The sequence below is a fragment of the Cynocephalus volans genome, chromosome 9 (assembly GCF_027409185.1).
Source record: "Cynocephalus volans isolate mCynVol1 chromosome 9, mCynVol1.pri, whole genome shotgun sequence".
NCBI classification, from domain to species: Eukaryota; Metazoa; Chordata; class Mammalia; order Dermoptera; family Cynocephalidae; genus Cynocephalus; species Cynocephalus volans.
Genome location: NC_084468.1, coordinates 146,762,910 through 146,784,215, shown reverse-complemented (window position 1 = coordinate 146,784,215; position 21,306 = coordinate 146,762,910). Strand labels below are relative to the sequence as shown.

General features: G+C 44.1%; 2 protein-coding genes across 6 annotated transcripts in view; one reads left to right on the top strand and one right to left on the bottom strand.

The window, feature by feature from the left end:
• Positions 1 to 1,035: 1,035 nt before the first annotated feature.
• The window catches only part of LOC134386449 (tripartite motif-containing protein 75-like), a 49,391-nt gene continuing 29,120 nt past the window's right edge, over positions 1,036 to 21,306 (bottom strand). For 3 of the 5 annotated variants that reach the window (XM_063108634.1, XM_063108636.1, XM_063108637.1), the window contains 4 exons: positions 10,555 to 10,739; positions 7,481 to 7,605; positions 5,870 to 6,085; positions 1,323 to 3,298 (listed from right to left, as the gene is read on the bottom strand). In XM_063108634.1, coding sequence (XP_062964704.1) covers positions 1,568 to 2,980 — 1,413 coding nt within the window. In that variant the 5' untranslated portion in view covers positions 2,981 to 3,298; positions 5,870 to 6,085; positions 7,481 to 7,605; positions 10,555 to 10,739 and the 3' untranslated portion in view covers positions 1,323 to 1,567. Of the gene's footprint in view, positions 1,109 to 1,322; positions 3,299 to 5,869; positions 6,086 to 7,480; positions 7,606 to 10,554; positions 10,740 to 21,306 lie in introns of those variants that run through there. The other 2 variants (XM_063108635.1, XM_063108639.1) reach the window with 2 other exon arrangements.
• Positions 16,805 to 20,933, top strand: LOC134386348 (liprin-alpha-1-like). Its single transcript, XM_063108473.1, is given in 4 exon segments — positions 16,805 to 17,752; positions 18,290 to 18,735; positions 18,737 to 18,790; positions 18,854 to 20,933. Coding segments are annotated over 4 exon segments (3,528 nt in total).

The window sequence follows — 21,306 nt, the reverse complement described above, 5'->3', positions numbered from 1 at the left end:
CTGCTATTTTGAAATATGCAAAGTATTATTGACTACATAGTTATAATTTTTTAAAATACTTTTGTCGTTTAACTTTTATAGCACACTTAAAAGTGATTTATTCACCATCTTTATAGTAACATAAAATTTTTTGTCTATCTACCTTTACTGAGTTTCAGACTTTCTCATGGTCTGGTTTTGCTATTTAGAATCATTTCATTTCAAGTTGAGTACTCTCAAGAAAATTAGTAATGTCAAATCAAGGTAGTTGTCTCAAGGGTGAGAGAAATGAGGGTGATATACAGTGAGGTTTTCCACAGACTGTGATGTTTTATTTCTTAATTTGTGTTTTATACATAGGAATTTTATTCTTCTTTAAATTGTGCCTATGTGTGTCAATCCCCTCTTGTGTGCTTCTTTTCATAATATAAACAAAGAATAATATCTGAGCCACACTCAATCGAAATAGGCATCCATGTAAACCAGGAATAGAACAGAAACATACTTAATGCTAGAACTAGAGAGAAAAGTGGCAGCCTCTTTGAAGTCTGTGGTGACATGAAGAAATCTCTCCAACGGTGGGAGGGAAACAGAAACAATCTATTGGCTTCACTGTTCCAAATCAAAAATATAAAATTTTACTAGGCCCCCAAAATGTCAAACCAAGGAAACTTTATAACAGACTTAAGAAAAAACTGATCTTTTTCTACATCAATTATGTCCCAGGTGTGTGTGTGTGTGTGTGTGTGTGTGTGTGTGTGCGTGCGTGCACGCGCGCGCAACATCTCACTTGATCTTCATAATTATTTGGCATGATAGATATAACCTCTATATTTCAGGTGATAGTTTAGAACACACCACTGGTAAATAACAACTCAAATCCTTTATAATCAGCAGTAAATCTGCCTGAACTTCTGTGCCTTGGAGGGAGACATTATCTTTATTATACTAAACAGTAAACAAACCTGAACTCTATTCTGGATGGAGGTACCATCTCTCACTTCCAAGGCTGTTCCCCCTAAAAACATCCTTGAAACTAGTCTTGAGCAATCAGTGTCTTGTTCCCAATAAGTTCAGAAACAGGAGACCCTCAGAAAATTGTCTCCCACAATGATGTCTTCTCTGCCACCTAGAATTAAGATACAAATTTGAAATGGGTAAATGCACAGGTGTAGAAAATATGTAAATAAACACAAAATTTATTGGAGCTGTGAAAGTACAATTTTATGTTCTCGACTTAGAACTCCAGAAACACTTTACAGCTAATCCCTGTATTTAGTTTCCACATATGCTGTTTTTGAAACAAAATGGGAAAAAAAAAATGAGTAAAATTTCCTCATTGGTTTAAGTTATAGAAGTATGTATATTTAAAAATTATTTTTATTTATTTATTTTTTGACAGCTGGCCATATGGAGATCCAAACCCTTGAACCTGGTGTTATAAAGCTAAACTCTAACCAACAGAGCTATCTGGCCAGCTATAGAAGTAGATTTAAAAGTTTTTTGTTGTGCTAAATGGACTGATAGTTGTATAATATTCTACCTACTGTCCATAAATTACAGGAAGAAAACGAAGCAATGTCACAGTTCATCCTTCACAGCCTGTTACTGCACAGATGGTAAGAGGTTTTGAATCCCATCCCACACGGAAATAAGGCTTCAGAACTTCAGAAAATGTGTCAGTGAAAGGATGGATGTGAGACCTGTCATTCAAATTGTAGAAGGAAATCTCGCCCAGCTCATAGTCCAGATAAACACCAATCCCTCTGGGCTTTTCCATCAGCAGCAGAGTGACTGGAACCGCACCTTGAGCCACATAGTCACCATTCCGCAGCTGAACCGTCCAGCGTCTGTTCTGTCCCGATGGGGGACGCTTTCCCTTCCTGGAAAGGGAGTCTTTACAGACCCCCATGGTCCATTTAGGCTTCTCATCCACTTGGACCTCCCAGTAATGCCGGCCGGAATCGAATCCCTCAGAACCCAGGACGACTGGAGACACTGTAAATCTCCTCGGATTCCGATGAACTCTTTGCTTTTTCTTCACGAATGTCACACATTTCTTATCCTTGGAGACAAGCAGATTAGGGTGTGCTGTCTCGGGATCTAGAGTCACCTCTTCTCTAAACCTCTGTATAATCTTTCGAAGAGCCACATTCTGTGGAGGCAGACAGCACGCTTCCCTCTTTAACTGGAAGGAATAGAGCGCGGGAGGTTTCAGGCCTTCACACCTGCCCAGGATGCTCCTGATGTCCCTCAGCAGCTCCACTTCCGACATCACACTCTTCTCGGCCACCTCCGTTAGCAGACCTTTGACAGTGGCAATGTGGTCTGAAAATGCTGTTCTGTTTGCACTGAGTTTCTGTTGAATGTCCTTCTCTTCCTCAGCTAACCTTGAGAAAACTGCCCGTTGATTATGTTCTAGAAACTGAGTCAGGTGCTCAAATTCACAGGACACTTTCTGTGCCTGGTTTTCCACCTTCTCTCTCAGTTCTAATAGTTCTCTGTCTTGGGCGGCCAGTAGCTTCTGAACGTCTGCCACTTGCTTCTTCAGGGGCTCGATGGAGCTGCGGAGCCTTTTCCTGTGATGAGAGGCGGCCTCCTCTACGGGTCTCACGTGGTGGCCCTGGTGGTCAGGGGGCTGAGTGCACAGGGGACACAACACCTCTAGGTCCTCCTCACAGAAAAGGGTCAGGACCTGGTTGTGCTTCTCGCACAAGGACATCTCTTCCTTCCTCTTCCTCTTGCTCCGGGTGATGTGGAGTAGTCTGGCAATGTCAATCATCCTTCCCAGCTGGGTGTTGCTCCTGAAGGCCCCCTCTTGGCATTGGTGACGACAGACAGGGCAAGGGAAACTGTCCTGTAGATTCTCCCAGGATTGTCTGATGCAGGAGAGACTGAAGTTGTGCCCATATTCACTGGTGATGGGGTCTCTCAGGTCATCCAGACAAACAGGGCACTTGGCCTCTACCTGGAATCCTGACAGGACTGCTGCCACCTCCATTGGGCTGTGAATGAAGGTCTGGACAGAGGTGGGCTTTCTTCAGGAGGTGGGCTTTCTTCAGGAGGTTGGCTCAGCAGGCACTCTCCAGGGAAAAGCAGATGCACCCTGCGATCTCACTGTCCTTCCCGTGTTGAATGCCTCCTTGTCAATTAAGGGCAGCTCTTGATGTTCTGAGGCCACTGGCCTCAGTTGCAGAGGCAGGTGCCCAAAGGAGTTCCACTGCCACTTGCAGCCAGTCACAGATTTGTCGGGCAAGTAGCTGCCAAGGGCAGAGAACAGGAATCCAAGCTCAGCAGTTCTCAGAGTGCCTATTAGTTCCTGGGAATGAGAAAAGATTATTTTAGAAATGCTACCATTCATCTTTTGGCCCTGGACACTACCATATTTGAGGCAACCACTGATTCTTCTCTCTACCCCCAGGAATCGATCTATGCCCAAGTCAACAGCACTGGGCTGCATGAGACTGCAGAAAGTGTATGGGCTTTGGGATTAGATCCCCTCTCCCTGGGTACCTACTGAGGACCTGGGAAAAGGACTTAATTTACTCAACTTTAGGAGAATCAGGTATACAAGGACAAAAATCCCAACATCAATCATTGCAATCTGGTGAAAACCTAAAACACAATTCTGGTACTTCTTGGCTTAAATCACAAATATTTCTGATAGCACTGTATTCATAATATACCAACGTTTACTTGGTTTTCATCTAACTTTCTCAACTGATAGATATATCAAGCTGTGCACATAAGTGCATGGGAGTTGGACTAGATAGACTTACTCTGAAAATTCTGCCAACTTGGAAAGCTTATCTTCACATGATGCACAGAAAGAAATTAGAGGTCAGGGTTTCAATGTGTAACAAAACTGAGAAACACATACACAATTACTCTTTGAAGTTAATGGTGAGCTACCAACTAGTAAGGATTTGTGGGGATTAGATTCTGAGAAGAGGAGACTGGAACTTTCCTTAAGATGCAGTTACTGATTCTGAAACAGAAGCTGAGAAGCTAAGTAGAGCTTTCAGCTGAATCTCAGGGTTGAGGGAACAAACTTGGAGTTCAGAGCACCCTACAGGGGATACATCCTGGCAAACACCCCAAGGTTAAAATTGGGATCTGTGAAGTGCTACACAATACAAGTTGAAATCAAAGCTAGGTTACGTGAAAGTCTATCGATTTGAGTAAATTCAAATCATAAAAACAAATGGACAATTATGAAAACAAAGCAGATGACTGGTAATAACACAGACACAGGAGAGCGGAGAAGAGGAGAGAGCTGGCCAGTTAGTTCAGTTGGTTAGTGTGGTGCTGATAAAAGTTGCTTTTGAGACATGTAAAAGATTGTAAATGCTGTGGCATTTATGGCACAAATACTTTCTTATTCGAAGATGGAGAAATTCCATGCTATATAACACTATATCAGAACTTCTTTTGTAACTTTTACTTGTTGAGAATAGGAGAAATGTAAGTTACTAATGCAACTTATACTCTTATGTTTCTTGTTCATTTTTTTTTCATATACTAAAAATCCTGTAGTGACAGACTACCTAAAGACTGAAAACAAGGAAAACAAGGCAAATTCTCTGGCACAATTATGTCCTTGCTCTTTAATCAAAAACAATGAAAGAGAATATGAAAGGCTTAGGGATGGGCTGGCCAGTTACTCAGTGGGTTGGAGTGTGGTGCTGATGACACCAAGGTCCAGGGTTCGATCCCTGTAACAGGCCAGCCACCAAAAGAAAGGCTTAGGCATTATGACCTACAGATAGGGGATTAATGAAAAACACATCTACTGGGATATAAAGCAAAATGTGTTTTGGTTGAGGGTTGACCCATGTAGCCCAGAACAAAAACTAATAGGATATTTACATAGTAATTCTTTTGCAAAATCATTATTTTGCTGAGGTAATTTCTTCTGCCTAGACAAAAAAATGCCTTCTCGAATCTTCAAATACCCAAAATCCTAACTATTATTCAAAGCTAAATTCAAATGTCACCTCATCTATGAAGCCATCCTTGATCACCCCAATCAGTAATTTCTCCCTCATCCACTTTCACAGTACTCATCTCACACAGCCCTACCCCTCTACTGCACAGGCGGAGAGTGTTCTATCCTGCTATGTCCATAAAGTACATAATATTGTAGCTTACATACATCAGGAGCTCACAAAATATATGGTAACCATTGACTGAATACTTTTGACATTTCCTCAGTCATGACATAAGATGCTGATAAATGAAAGCCATATAGCATGTAAAAAACTGAACCGAGAGACTAGCCACTGAACAGCAGAATGTAATTCAGGCCTAGGAACAGATTCCTCCCTCCAACTTCAGGTCTGAGGCCCCCAGAAAGGCCTCAGGTGGATGTGAGATCTGCCTAAGTGTTTCAGTTCTTTAGAGAAGAGATTCAGGATTCTGAGAAGGTACCAGCTCTTCAAATCTGCAGAAGATGTAATGCTTCCAGGTACTGGAAGGGGGCATGGGTAATCATTTTGGGTTGAAAAGCAGTCTGTTTCACATGCAGACCCTTGGTTATATTCACTGAAAGTGGGGCAGAGACTGACAGCCCATGGTGAACACAAAGGAAAAAGCAGACAGAATGTCTCTCCCTGGAAAAGCAGCAGTGTGGGGGCCCACGAGCAGAAAGAAGCTAGTGGGGGAACTATTTTTTTTTTTAAGAGGAAAAATAAATAAGCTCCCAAGTTAAGAAAGGCAACTTTTTTCCTTACTTTAGGAACAACAAAAACAACCACCACCACCAAATGGGCCCTCAACATAGTCTTTTGACAGCCTTTCCAACCAAATGGCTAAACCATTTTAAACAAAGTAATGGGAGTAGGCTCTAATATTTACTAAACACAAAGAATAATTTTGAAAAGACAATTACATGAGCAATGTCAATCCACTTCTCGATGATTCTGGCTCTCTGCTGAGTTTTGAGTTCTTTGCCCCCCAGGATGGTGCTGACAACACATTTGGTGAGGGTATTAAACTGAGAGATGGTAGCACGGATCGTAGGAGCCAAATGTTTGTTTTCCTTCTTATCCCTTCGAGACCAAATGCAGCCCAGGCAGTGGTGAGGCACTACTTTCTTGAACAGTTGCTAGAACAAATGAGGAATTGACTTTAAGACAACAGAGACATTTTATACGGCAAAGCACATCATCTGGGGCATCTGTACGATGGTATTTTGTGAAGACAAATAATCCTTTTCAACTCGATTTGCCTCATGGTGTCCATTTCAATAGACAAAAGTAAATAATTAAGACATTAATGCATCAGAAAAGCCTACGTGATCTTTTAAAATCAGCTCAACAGAGCAAATAGAACACAATGACCAAAAGAAAATTTAAATGACTAAAGACATTTTTAATTTTCTGTCTTGCAAGAAAAGCCAGGGTAGATAAATGTGGTTAAGGTTATTTTAACTTCAATATCATACCCAAGGTGCATTGTGGGCACTCATGATCATGAACTACCTATAATGCAACTAGATGCTCACTGACTGCCTGAAAGTGACTCACAGACAGACAGCACATGCCCCCCGCCATCAATGTCACTATTCCACATTCTTTAAAATGAAGAAAGAAAAAACATACAATAGGAAAAACTATTCCATATCACACGGTAGAAGGAAGAAAGAGGGATTTAAATCCTGATTTCCAGGTCTTTTCCTAAAAATAATAACCAACAAAGTTTTCCATCTTTCTCTTATGCTATCATTGTGGAACCAAAAGACCAATGTTTTTTAACAAGTCAGATTCTCATTTGTACAACGATTCAGTATAATTTGTGTAGGGATTTGTATAAAAGAAAAACACCAGGATTTACTTCATACAGACTATCTGATTTACTTCTGATACCTTACTTGCATCCTCATTAGATGGAAACTCTCCTGCTTTCTCAAAACTCGTTAAGTGCAGAAGAGCTAAAACCATTGTGATAATTCCTAAAAGTCTCCTTTAAAAAAAAAAAAAAGAAAGAAACTGGTACTTACTAGCTAACACTGAGCTAAGAAATGTCACTGACAATCAAATATGTACAGCTAACAAAAATATTCAAACTTTAAAAGTACAGGAAGCACACATGGAAATGGGCTGCCAGATAGGGTCACATGTGGATTCGGTGAATTCATTTTATCCTAACTTATCCTTTGACCCTTTACGATCCTCCAAATAAACAGTTCAGATCTTGAAATATTTATGAGTCTAAAGGGAGAAACACTGTGGAACAGGACAGATTTTGTTTCACTAGGATTAGAATTCTTACTTCCCTCTGTGTCTTGAGCTCCAAGTAAAAAGCACCTTCTTCCAGATTTGCAAGAAGAGCTTAGGCCTGAATTATTCAGATGATTGATTCAAGTCACATCTTAACTCTGCATTTATAGGCACAGCCTCTCTCAAGGATTCAAAAAGACTTAAATCATATTGCCCCACCAATACTGTCACTCCCCCATGTTTAAGTGGAATCACATCTGAGACACAAAGAGAAGACGTACCGCGTCCATGTAGGTCAGCTCCTCGGCCACGAGGTCCTCTGAGAAGCACGTGAATTCTGCTGACACTCTGCCCTCCAGCTCCTCCTCCTCTTCCAGGCTGAAGGAGATGGTGTTGGGAAGCCCACCTGTTCACATCCGAAAAAAATCAGTAATTTGGTGCCCGTGTATAAGACCTTGTTTACAGAGTCAAATGGGACCTCTTTAGGAAGAAGAGGGCTAGACCTTCAGAAAACCCATAGGGAAATAACAGCAGACCATAAATCTGAGCAAAATGGAGGTCTTCCCCAACTCTGCTTGTTCTTAGATTCTTTACTACCTTCAGGGGCCTCATGTTGTCACTTTGACAAACCACGGGTTCCTACGCCAAGGACAGAGCCAGGTTAGGCAAAATCTGGAGAAGCAAAGTGGGGCCCACATTTGGGGTCACCCTCATTGTGGGCACCCTCAAACTCTCCGATCAGCTCCAGGACTAAACCAAGTCATTCCTGAACCCCGACCATGTAATTCTTAATTTCTGGGCCACTTCTAACCAGAAGCCTAGAAGGACTGGGCATGAAGACAGGCCAGGCTTTGGGGGTAGAATGGGCCATTGTGGTATCAGAAATACTGACAAAGTCCTCAGAATTCTCTAAATGTTCAGAGTCCCTTTCAGCTTCCACCTAGAGTTAAGTATGCATGAAGCAGCAGAATATAGCCTTAAACTAAATTCATCTGAGCCTTATTATAGACAAGCCCATCAATTAGCAAATTACATAGGGCACAGCCTGAAGAAGTAAGAAAAAAATCATTACCCAGGACTCCAAATAAAAAGCTGAAGGGCCGAGCACCTAAAACAGGACCTCCAGTCTCCATCTGGAAAAAACTAGAATTGGATGAAATTTGACTTGAATCCTCAGCTTCCCTTCCCTGGAGGTTTACCCCAATTCCTGGGCTGTTTCTCACCTCATCCCCCTTCAAAAAAAAGATCTAGTTGCATTCAGTCATATCTCAGCAGAAATTTAAATCAGTTACTACTCCCCCAGAAGAACATTTATATTTTAAAGCTTTTCTCTCTTTCTTTGTAGAATGAATGACTTTTAGGCATCTTGGATCAAGTGAGGGTAGCTTTTTCTTAGTTTTGTAGGGGAAAGGGAATGCTAAGTGTGGGCCCTACAACAATTCCCCTACCAGGGCAGCATGTGGGTACCTGTCTACTCTGGTGGCAGGTATGTAACCTAAAGATTGCCCCATTACCCCGGAGTTGAAGGTCCTCATGCAAATGGGGACTGGAAGAGGGAGGAGGGGATTACTGCCTGGCCCCAAAGTCTGGGACACAAACAAGTGCCAGCTAAAGGAAGCTAAAACACTCCATGATATGGGGGATGTTAAACAGTCTGAGTTCATCACTTTCCCTCCACACAACTCCGGTACTCTCATTCAGTGAAGGAATGAGAAATTGGGGGTCTAGTGGTTCAGAATGGGCCTCTGATCCCTCTTGCCAGCTACTGTATAGATATGTATCAACCACCTTGCAATGCAGAGGCTGACCCACTTCAGCCAAGAAAGGTCTGTGCTAAGGCATGATCTCATTCATTCATTCAACAAACACTCATGGCAGCCGCATATGTTCATATGTCTAGAATGTTGCTGTGCATGAAGAGTACACGGTCCTTTCTCTCTGGGGCCTAGTTCATGCCTTCATTGTTTCTGCTTTTCGTTCTCTTCCAGAAGTAAGTAAAAACTTCAAGCACGATTTTACTTTTGAAACATACAGGAGAGCCTGTTGCTTTTGCTGGCGTTAAGACTGGGTAAAATAAACACATGGGAACCAAGGCAATCTCCTTCTCCCCTGCCTCGGCCTGCCAAATGAGCTCTGCCTTCCAGTCCCTGGGTTGGAAACAATGAGCGACTGGTCTCATCGGTTCCCCAATTAGGCACAGAGCCAGGAGCAGCCCCAATGGGGAGAGCTGGGCTCCAACACAGCGTTTTCCACTCCAGCGCAAAGCCAGGTGTGCAGGCCCCGAAGGGAGCTGAGGCTTGCAGCTGGAGGTGTGCCCCTGCTATTCAAACATTCCCGGCAGATGAAGTCACCTGAGATACACAGTATCTGGCAGTCTGCTTGTAATGATGCAACTGCATTTCCCCCTCTCCGCTCCCCCAAATATAAAAAATGCAGCAGGTACTGTTAAGAATTTGAGGTTATTTTCTTTGGAGCTGATGCAGCTTCCCTGATCAGTGCCAAGGAATCGCTTCCCTTCCCTGAGGAAATCAGCCATCACTTCAGAGAAATGCCTGTCACAAGCTCCAAGTAGGTCAGCCACCATGGCAACCGTCACCAGCACCCCAGGGAGAAGATAAAACGTCATGCTGGAAGCTTGTCCTAACCTCTTTCTGACTTTCTTCAAAGCCTGATAGTTATAAACACCCCATGACCTAGAATGGCAGCCCCTCCTTTGTCCTTGAAAATGGTGGGTCAATTCCTCAAATAGGAAAAAACAGCCACAGAAACTTCCTTTGCTGAGGCCATTAGAGATGCTAAATGATGGTAATCTGCTCTGGCAGGGGACACATTACAGTGATGCTTTCTACCCTGAAGGAGAAACACCTTTTCTGAGCTCTGGGGAGGGCAGGAGCAGAATCAGATTTAATTTCTTGTCTGCTGGATGGGGGTGCTTGTTTACATTTGATAGAAGGAGGAGTTATCAGGCAAACAGTGAAAAGCAAGTTCAGCATGGTACATGTTGATGGTGGAATATAAAAATCTCATCCAGGAGACCCTCTTCTTCTTGGTAACAGAAGAAACCCTAGGAAATTACTTAACTTCTCTCAGCCACAGTTTCCACTGTTTTCTCATCTATAAAATAGGGAGCAAACTAGGTGGTCTTGAGAAACACCCTCTTTGCTCTAAAGCTGTAAGGCTCTGTAATTAGCACTTCAGTAACCTTGAGAATTTTACGCCCATGTCAATCCTTCAGCAGCTTGTCTTCTGAGGGCACCAAGCTTTCCTATTCAACCGGCATAGGGAGAGCTTTCCTCCAACGTGGAGGCTGGAAATCAGAATCTAGCTTTTCCCTGTGAGCAAACGCAGTACTCACTGTCAGTTTCCACTTCTTGCTTCTGAAACTGCTCAAGAAGGTTTTGTGCTCTTCGCTCTGGGTCAGAGCCTGGCATCATCCGTTTGAGATAATCCAGCAGCTTCTGTAAGCACGGGAAGTGAGGGGGTTCTCGGAAGTCCTCCACGCGTTGGTCAAGCCAGGCCCTCAGGATTGAAACGATTGCACTGAGAATGAGAAATGGATAATCACTGCACCCAACTGGCTGTGGGGACTCAAAACAAGCCCTGGGCACAGAAGCCTGTCCCGGGTAGACCCTGGGAAAACTTGAGCAGGTGGCCAACAGGTGATCAATTTATCCAAAAGTTCCTGGAAACATCAATGAATTTTAAGCACCTTAAAACAAGCTGATCACACTTATTAAGTGGTGATTGAGTGGTGGGGGGAGACTGATAAGGTTCAAAAAAAAAAAGAAGAAACCTAACCTTCGGAAAAACCCATACGGGGCGGAAAAAGACCTGTAGAAGAAGCTTTCGTGAATCCTGAAATAACTTCAAAGCAATCTGTACACAGTGGGATATGTGGTTTCCAGTTCTGGATTTGCTCAAATCAGAGACCACAAGATCTACCATACTAACAGTTTAGGAAATAACTGCCTGCCATTAGGCTGGAAATCCATCTGATGAAAGGAAGTGCCTGGGTTTGGAAAAGATAAATGCATAAATTTAATTTTAAAAAGATCTCCAGGGTTTCAACATGAGTACCAAAATATCCCCTTAAAATTATCCTTTTGTTTATGTATTCTAATGATGAATAAGCTAATTGTCCTGATTTGGCCATCATGTATTATACACAAATACTGATAGTCAACTCTGTCCTCCACAAATATGTATAATCAATTAAGTTTCAATAAAGCAAATAAAAAATAAAGAGAAAAGAACATTGAATATAAAAAAAAATCCTTTTGTTTCTCAAATTACAATGAGGAGAATGTTTGAAGAGACAGAAATAGTAGGGTAGAAAAGTTACATCTCTGAAAAATAAAGGAAAAAAACTTGATAAGGAAGACCACTGAGAAGGTGATTTCCTCTGATGTCTCTACAGGTCACCTGCAGAGTTCACTTTGGGTGAAAAAAGGGCCCGGGTCCCAGGGTGAAAGAGACAAGAGTCATTGTGTGTGTACTGCTCCCTCTAGACATGTTACTGATAACACAAGCATGTTGTCTTTAGGTTAGGGGCAGTGCCTCACTCAAGGGAAGAGACAATCAGCTGAAAGGTAAAGAGGATAAAATATTTGGAGTGCGATGATTATTCTATGCTTTATATTCAAAGAAGACTCTACGGACACTCCTGAACCAGGCACATGCTGGGCTGTGTCCTGTGGAGAAGAATAGCTGCCTCATCAGCAACCACCCTCCCCCACAGCCCAGGCACATTCGCTGATGATGGCTGGAAAAGATGACAGGGACCATGAATTAACCCATGCATGTTCTATTGACAGAAAAACAACACCTCGTCATAGCTAAAGACCTAACTGACCAAAAATCTTTCAGCTAGAAAAATCTTTTAGCAAATTTTAAAATTATCATTATCTAAGGGCTGATCCCGTGGCGCACTCGGGAGAGTGCAGTACGGGGAGCGCTCCCGCCGCGGGTTCAGATCCTATATAGTAATGGCTGCTGCACTCACTGGCTGAGTGCCGGTCATGAAAAAGACAAAAAAAAAAAAAAATCATTATCTAATTATACTTCAAACAAATTGTTTATTTAATTTAAAAACTATGACTAAACTAAAAGTTCTTATCCCTCTATGTGAGACTTAGGCTAGGCTTTCACAGGTGTGTCTAACTTTCCCGTCTCGGTCTCATACCAAGGAGCAGAACTGTGATCGAGGCATAAATACAACTAAAGCCAACTTAATGCTGAACTTTTGGAATTGAAGTACAAACAGAAAGAAAATAAATGTGTTAATAACTGTTTTCACTACTGTGTACATCACTGTTTCACTAATGTAGACATTAAGGCATTTGGAACTGTAATATTCAATTATCTACACCTAAAGTAGATGACACAGGGCCTGCCCATGGCTCACTTGGGAGAGCGCGGTGCTGACGACACCAAGTCAAGGGTTAAGATCCCCTTACCGGTCATCTTTAAAAATAAATAAATAAATAAAAGTAAAGTAGATGACACAAAACCATTAAAATCATAGAAATAACTCAATACTCTCCAAATCTTTAGTCCAGATTACATAAAATTATAAACAAAAATTACATTCCCTTCCAGAAAGCTAGAAGAAATTAATCTGGATTCTGGGGTTAATTGAAAACGTAAGTAAAAATGAAATCAATGGACACACATAAGCAATCATCGTTTCTTCTTTCTTTTACAAAACCAAATATCATGAATTAAAGAAGAAAATGATGAAGTGGTAATTAAATATTTCATTTTTATAAAAAATATATTTTTGGGGCCGAGCCCGTGGCGCACTCGGTAGAGTGCGGCGCTGGGAGCGCGACGACGCTCCTGCCGCGGGTTCGGATCCTATATAGGAATGGCCGGTGCACTCACTGGCTGAGTGCCGGTCAGGAAAAAAACGACAAAAAAAAAAAAAAGGAAAAAAAATATATATATATATTTTTCTGTGAATACGTTCCCTTCCTTCCTCACAAACGTTGAGCCCAGATCAGTGGTGCACACAGGTGGCGTGACAGCCTAGAACACAGGAAAGCCTGACATTTGCATATGGCAAGTTGACTCTTTGACTCTTTTTTTTTGAAGCAGCTGATCCGTATGGGATCGGAACCCTTGACTTTGGTGTTATAATACTGTGCTCTAACAACTGAGATACCCAGCCAGCCCCTAGCAGGTTGACTCTTCCAGGACTTCTGTAAAAAGTTTTGCACTTCTCAAAATAGGAATCAATTAATCTAATTAATATTACTGCTCGCTTAACATTTCTTAATACTTCAGTGAGAAGATACTCTCTCGATGACACTAGTGGAAAAACAGACATGGAGAAGTGATCATTCACATGACACAATGACAGTCAATAAGAACGTCAGCCTAACAATGAGACAAACAACCTAATGACCCCTCAGTGTTTCCTAGCTTAAAAGAACACCCAGATAGAAACACAAAATTATAGACAGAAACCAATGATATTAATACACCATTTACTCCTTAACTGCTCATAATTATTCATTTTAAAATGATAAAACTCATTATTTATTGCAAAAAAAGTAAGTCTTACAAAAGAATATAAACTAAAAAAGCAAAATATCTACTCCCCCTTCATTCTAATCCCATTCCAATCACCTTTTTTCAACAGTTTGGAGTATATTCTTCTAGACCTTTCTGTGGATGTGTATACATATTTAAATACACATACCATGTATATACAAATCAGCATGGGTTTTTCACTGAACGGTATGTTATAGACACCTCTCCATTCATTACCTCCAGATCTCCCTTACTGTTTCTCACAATTACATAGTGTTCCACTGCATGAAAGCACCATAATTAATTCAAGTATTCTTCTACTGGTAGGCAGAGAGTTAAGTTATTTTTAGGTTCTCACATTACAAACAATTGTAAAATGTGTACCCCTGTTTACATCTCTGCATACTTGTGAGTATTTCTCTAGGACACATTATGTAGAACTTACTTCCATAGAAAGCCGCAGCCTCAGAAGGACTGGGGAGCTCTAAAGAAGGACCTTAGTCCAGATCAGACTTGCCCCTAGGTGCACATTTTGTCCTCCTCAATATGATGTTTTTAACTAGCTCTGGTAATCTATTCATTTTACCTTTTGCGACAATGACCTTCCCGCAGCTTAGTTTAAGAGGGCTTTGAAAGTTCACCCCAAACCTAGGCACTGAATTAGCCAGAAAAAGCATTTCACACACACACACAAAAGGAATAAAGGGGGAGGAGGAAGAAGAAAAGAAGAGAAAGACACACACAAACAGCACAGTAAAGCATGAGGCAGACCCCTGCCCTCCTTCCTAATCAGTGGAATGTTCATCAGTACGCCAGAGAGAGAGGCTTTCTGCAAAGGCCTGGACATACGCCCAAAGCTCACAGTAGCTTTACGTTTGCCAGCCCTGGGGAGAAACTTTCCATTCTTGATAGACTAAGAAGCGGATAGAAATGAGAAACTTAAGATTTCAAAAAAGAAAGCAACATCGCGAAATCATGACAGAAAACAGGATTACTGGCCAACAGCTTTTCTGTCTTCCCCTGCCTGGCTCCACTCCTGAGATCTAGCTTATACACTAACCAGAACTGAGTGGGAGTATGTAAAGAACCCTACTACTGAAGGGAAATGCAGGTTTGAACTCACAAATTTACAGGAAAGGAGTGACTGTCAGACTAGAGAAGCCGCTTGGCTCTGTGCACAAAACAGGAAAGGCGGCTTGCAGGAGGAAAACCTGACTTCTCATCCTAGCTGTGCCACCTGTGAACTAAGGGAACCGGGACAGGTTCGCTAACGCCACTGACCCCTATCTGGAGAAGAGACATAAAAATACCTGCCTTCATCCGCCTGACTGATTAATTGTGATTTCAAATGACACAATGACAATAAGGACATTTTGAGGCACCTGGAGAGAGAGACAATTGTTAAGTCTGCAACTACTTGCCAAAGCTCACAAAAGGAAGAGACTGAAAGAGGTAAAATGGTTTGGTGAAAATCAATCAGCACTCATGGAAGTCAACTCAAAGAATTTGCTACCTATCAAAGGAAAAATGACATAGAATACAAACTGTGCTGCAACGCATACGGCTCCAGAGCCGCTGGAAGATGATAATCGACATGAACAAATGTTGAGTGCACATGTATGGCGCACACACACGCAAAAATGCACACGTGTGGGCACACACATGCATACCCACCAAGGCATCCTCCCTGGGACAGATCAATGCAAAGACATCAAATTATAGTATTAACTCCAAGAGGGTCTTCCAGTGTCCGGCCGCGGGCCAGCCTTAGTGACTGGGGCGCTGGGGCCGCGACGTGGGGCGGGCGGGCGGACGGACGCCGGCCTCGGGCTGCCTTCGTTGACCCCGAAGCTCACCCGGAGCAAGCAGCCGCCCGCCAGCTGCCGTGCAGCCTCCTCACCTGCTCCGGCCGGCAAGCAAGGTAAGGGAGCGGGAGAGTGAGGCAGGCTTAGGCGGAGCGGCTCAGGGCGCCCGGGCGTTGGCATGGCCCTCGGGCCCGGGGCAGCTGCGCCGCCAGCTGAATGTCACCCCGGGGAGCAGCAGGGGCCAGGGCCGAAGGCGCGCCGCCCTTCCCCCGACCCCACGAGCCGGGAGGCCAATGACCTGTGGCTTCTAGAACCCCAGCCGGCACGGGCTCCTTGGAAACGGTCGTCAGTGCCTCCTCAGTGCCGTGGTGGCCACGGCTTCTGCAGCACCTGATAGAGACGGAGAGAGTGGGGCGTGACTAGGCCGGGGGTCAGCCTCACCGTGAGGGGCCCTGGGGGTCCGCCGTGCCCGGAGTGTGGCCCGGACCCTCGGGAGCGGCCCCCTTGCCCTCGCCCCGTCTGTGTGTTGGCGACACTTAAACGCCTCTCATCGACTCACCTATAACTTTTCCTTCCCTCCTAGCCGTCGCCTGCTGTCCGGACCTGCTGGCTCTATTTCCGTTGTGGAATTTTATTTTGGGCTATAAACTTAGGTAAGTTAGGTTGACTGACCAGCCATCGGAGAACACCTCTCCCAACCCTTCACGAGTCCCGTTCCTTTAGTGCTCACCAAATCCTGCCCAAGAATTCAGGGAGCCGTCAGTCTGTCCCAGGAGCTGACCTGACTGCACACATTCCTATAAGATGCCTGATGGGTTTTGTACTTGTCAGTTTTGCTGGCTCTGTGCTCCTTCTATGCTTTTCCTGAAAAGTGATTGGGTGGCGTGTGTGTTTGACTTGCTCTCTCCCAACCGGGAAATTGGAAAAATAGGTACCTGAAGCACACTTGTTCTCAACAACTAAAAAGTATAGCTTGGCGAACAAAATACTGCTGGGTTTCCTCTTTATGTGAGGGGCAGTCCTCTGGTCTTGACCCCTTCACGGGATTATTGTCCCTGTGAGTATCTTCATGGTGTGTGTTCCTGCACTTAGTATTTCCCTGTGTATGCTTTCCCAACTTATTTGCATACAAAGTGTAACAGATCTGAGAATAAAGAGGCTGTGAACCTTTCATTTATTAGCTGCAGATACTTATGAAATTGCAGATTTATGGGAACCTGTATTCTGCTCTTAATGATTCTAGTCTGGGTCTTTCATTTGCAGATGATGCGTGAGGTGATGCCAACCATCAGTGAAACCGAAGGCTCCCCAGGAGGAAGTGGGAGCCATGCATCCGGCTCCCCTTCACAGGCAGACACAGATTCACATTTTGAACAGTTGATGGTCTCCATGCTAGAAGAAAGGGACCGACTTCTTGACACTCTTAGAGAGACTCAAAAAACGCTGGCATTAACCCAGGAGAAATTACACGAAGTTGGCCACGAAAGAGATTCCTTGCAGAGACAGCTCAATACTGCACTTCCACAGGAGTTTGCTGCATGTACGAAGGAACTGAATGCATGCAGCAAACAGCTTCTTGAAAGGGAAGAAGAAATTGCTGAACTGAAAGCAGAAAGGAACAACACCAGGCTGCTTTTAGAACATTTGGAATGCCTTGTCTCTAGGCACGAGAGGTCTCTCAGGATGACCGTGGTGAAGAGACAGGCACGGTCCCCAACAGGTGTGTCCAGCGAAGTCGAAGTGCTCAGAGCACTGAAGTTGTTGTTTGAGCACCACAAAGCTCTGGATGAAAAGGTGAGAGAGAGATTACGAGTAGCACTTGAAAGGTGTAGTTCATTAGAAGAAGAATTAGGTGCCACACACAAAGAGCTAATGATTCTTAAAGAACAAAATGACCAGAAAAAAACACTAACAGATGGAGCGCTTGACATGAGCCATGAACAAGAAAATACCCCGAGCACGAATGGAAAGAGATCTTCTGATGGTTCGTTAAGCCACGAGGAGGACCTTGCTAAAGTAACAGAGCTCCAGGCAGTCATAGACAAGCAACTGAGGGAGCAGAGCCAAATGAAAGAGCGCCTGGCCGCCCTCTCCAGTCACGTGGTGGAGCTGGAGGAAGATCTCTACACGGCCAGGGAAGACTTGATCAATTCTGAGGAGATGAACACGAAATTGCAACGGGACATCTGTGAAGCCATGGCCCAAAAAGAAGACATGGAAGAGAGAATCAGTTACGTGGCAGAGCTGGAGGAAGATCTCTACATGGCTAGGGAAGACTTGATCAAATCTGAGGAGATGAACACGAAATTGCAACGGGACATCCGTGAAGCCATGGCCCAAAAAGAAGACATGGAAGAGAGAATCAGTCACGTGGCAGAGCTGGAGGAAGATCTCTACACGGCCAGGGAAGACTTGATCAAATCTGAGATGAACACGAAATTGCAACGGGACATCCGTGAAGCCATGGCCCAAAAAGAAGACATGGAAGAGAGAATCAGTCACGTGGCAGAGCTGGAGGAAGATCTCTACACGGTCAGAGAAGACTTGATCAAATCTGAGGAGATGAACACGAAATTGCAACGGGACATCCGTGAAGCCATGGCCCAAAAAGAAGACATGGAAGAGAGAATCAGTCACGTGGCAGAGCTGGAGGAAGATCTCTACACGGCCAGGGAAGACTTGATCAATTCTGAGGAAAGGAACACGAAATTGCAACGGGACATATGCGAAGCCATGGCCCAAAACAAAGACATGGAAGAGAGAATCACTACTCTTGAAAAACGCTACCTCGCTGCACAGCGTGAAGCCACGTCTGTGCATGACCTCAATGATAAACTTGAAAATGAAATTGCAAACAAAGACTCTATGCATCGACAGACTGAGGATAAAAACCGCCAGTTACAGGAACAGCTGGAATTAGCAGAGCAAAAGCTGCAGCAGACCATGAGGAAAGCCGAGACACTCCCGGAGGTGGAGGCGGAGCTGGCCCAGAGGGTGGCAGCGCTCTCGAAGGCTGAAGAGAGACACCGCAACATTGAAGAAAAGTTAAGACAGATGGAGGTGCAGCTGGAGGAAAAGAACCAAGAACTGCAGCAGGCAAGGCAGAGAGAAAAAATGAATGAAGAGCATAATAAACGTTTTTCAGACACTGTTGACAAGCTTCTTTCGAAATCTAATGAGAGGCTCCAGCTTCATCTGAGAGAGAATGGCTGCTCTAGAAGATAAGAATTCTCTGTTACGAGAAGTTGAAAATGCAAAAAAGCAATTGGAAGATACACAACGTGATATGGGTCAGGTCATCTTAAACACTGAAGCATTGAGTGCTGAACTAGACCAAATGAGACTAAGAGGTGCTTCACTTCATCATGGCCGACCCCACTTGGGCAGTGTCCTGGATTTCACGTTCCCTGTGGCAGACAGTCACACAGATTCCTACAGCACCAGTGCAGTGTTGCGGCGCCCCCAGAAAGGCCGCCTAGCTGCTCTATGGGATGAGCCTTCCAAGGTACAAACTCTTAATGAACAGGATTGGGAACATGCCCAACAGGCTAGTGTCTTATCAAATGTAGCACAAGCTTTTGAGAGCCATATCGATGTGTCTGATGGCCAAGATGACAGGGACACTCTACTCAGCTCAGTTGATCTGTTGTCACCCAGTGGACAGGCTGATGCACAGACATTAGCCATGACGCTTCAAGAGCAGCTGGATGCCATCAACAAAGAGATCGGGTTGATACAAGAAGAAAAGGAAAACACAGAGCAGCGAGCAGAGGAGATTGAAAGTAGAGTTGGTAGTGGAGGCTTAGACAATCTTGGTCGTTTGGGATCAATGAGCTCCATTCCGCCCCACCCTGCTTCCTCCCTTGCCAGCTCCTCCCCTCCAGGCAGCGGCCGTTCCATCCCAAGGAGGATTCCTCACAGCCCAGCCAGGGAAGTAGACAGACTGGGCATCATGACTCTGTTGCCAGCATCCAGAGAGGAGGCACGAGATGACACGACAACGAAAAAATGTGAAAGCTCCCCTCCGGCCCTCCGGGGAGACAGGCTGCATAAGGGGGCATTGCACACAGTCAGCCATGAGGACGTCAGGGACGTGAGAAACTCGACAGGCTCCCAGGACAGTCCCGTGAGCAATCCCAGCAGTAGTAACAGCAGCCAGGACTCGCTCCACAAAGTCCCAAAGAAGAAGGGCATCAAGTCCTCTATCGGCCGCTTGTTTGGCAAGAAAGAAAAGGGCCGACGTGGACAAGCTGGCAAAAAATCATTAGGACACACTGGTGTTTCAGAGACAGATAATGCATCTCAAGATGCCTTGGCACTGAGCAAATTGGGAGGACAGGCTGAAAATAATCGTAAACTTCAAAAAAAGCATGAATTGCTTGATGAAGCCCGAAGACAAGGTTTGCCTTTTGCCCAGTGGGATGGGCCGACCGTAGTTGTGTGCTTGGAGCTCTGGGTGGGGATGCCCACCTGGTATGTGGCTGCCTGCCGAGCCAACGTGAAGAGCGGGGCCATCATGTCGGCCCTGTTGCACACCGAGATGAAGTGTGAGATAGGCATCAGCAAACCCCTGCATAGGCTGAAGCTGAGGCTGGCCATCCAAGAGATCATACCTCTTCCCAACCCGTCTGCCCCTCCCATGTCGCGAACGACACTCGCATATGGGGACATGAACCATGAGTGGATTGGGAACAAGTGGCTGCCCAGCATGGGCCTCCCTCAGTACCGCAGCTACTTCATGGAGTGCCTGGTGGACGCCAGGATGCTGGACCACCTGACCAAGAAGGACCTCCACGGGCAGCTGAAAATGGTCGACAGTTTCCACAGAAACAGTTTCCAGCGTGGAATTATGAGCCTGAGAAGATTAAATTATGACCAAAAAGAACGGGAAAGAAAAAGAGAAGAAAGTCAGAATGAAGTAAAAGATGTGCTTGTTTGGAGCAATGATCGAGTGATTCGCTGGATCCTGTCAATTGGCCTTAAAGAATATGCAAACAATCTTTTAGAGACTGGCGTTCACGGTGCCCTTCTGGCCTTCAATGAAACCTTTGACTTCAACGCACTGGCGCTATTGTTACAGATCCCAACACAGAATACACAGGCTCGTGCTGTCTTAGAAAGAGAATTTAACAACCTTTCGGTCATGGGGACTGACAGAAGGTTTGATGAAGACGATAAAAGCTTTATGAGAGCACCATCAGGGAGAAAAAAATTTAGACCAAGGGATATTCGTGGCTTAGCTGCTGGATCAACAGAGACTCTTCCCGCAAACTTCTGGGTTACTTTTTCTATGTCTTCACCCTCCATGCAGCCAAAGAAGATGCAGATGGACGGCAGTGTGTCAGGAATACAGAGGTTGGATTCTGCCACAGTCAGGACTTACTCCTCCTGCTAAAGCCTCCTGCTCTTTACCCACACTACTTCTACAGATGACTATGCAGCATTTTGAATCCAACAAAGACTACATTTTAGAATGCAATGGAATCTTTAATCTGTTAATACTTGTTATGTGGACCCTAAGATATTTTAGTACAGTTTTTAATTAGTGAAAATTTCATGAATACCATAGAGAAAATATTTTAGAATTTAATGTTTCTTATATTTATGTAAACTTATGACTCTTCATTTATATAGTTACTTACTTTTTCATGTATATCCAGGCTATAAATATCCTTTCAAATCAATTCATGTTCTTATACCTAATTTTAGTTTTTCAAATGAATGTACTTTAATGCTTATATGTATAAATCCTATGGACAAATATAGGG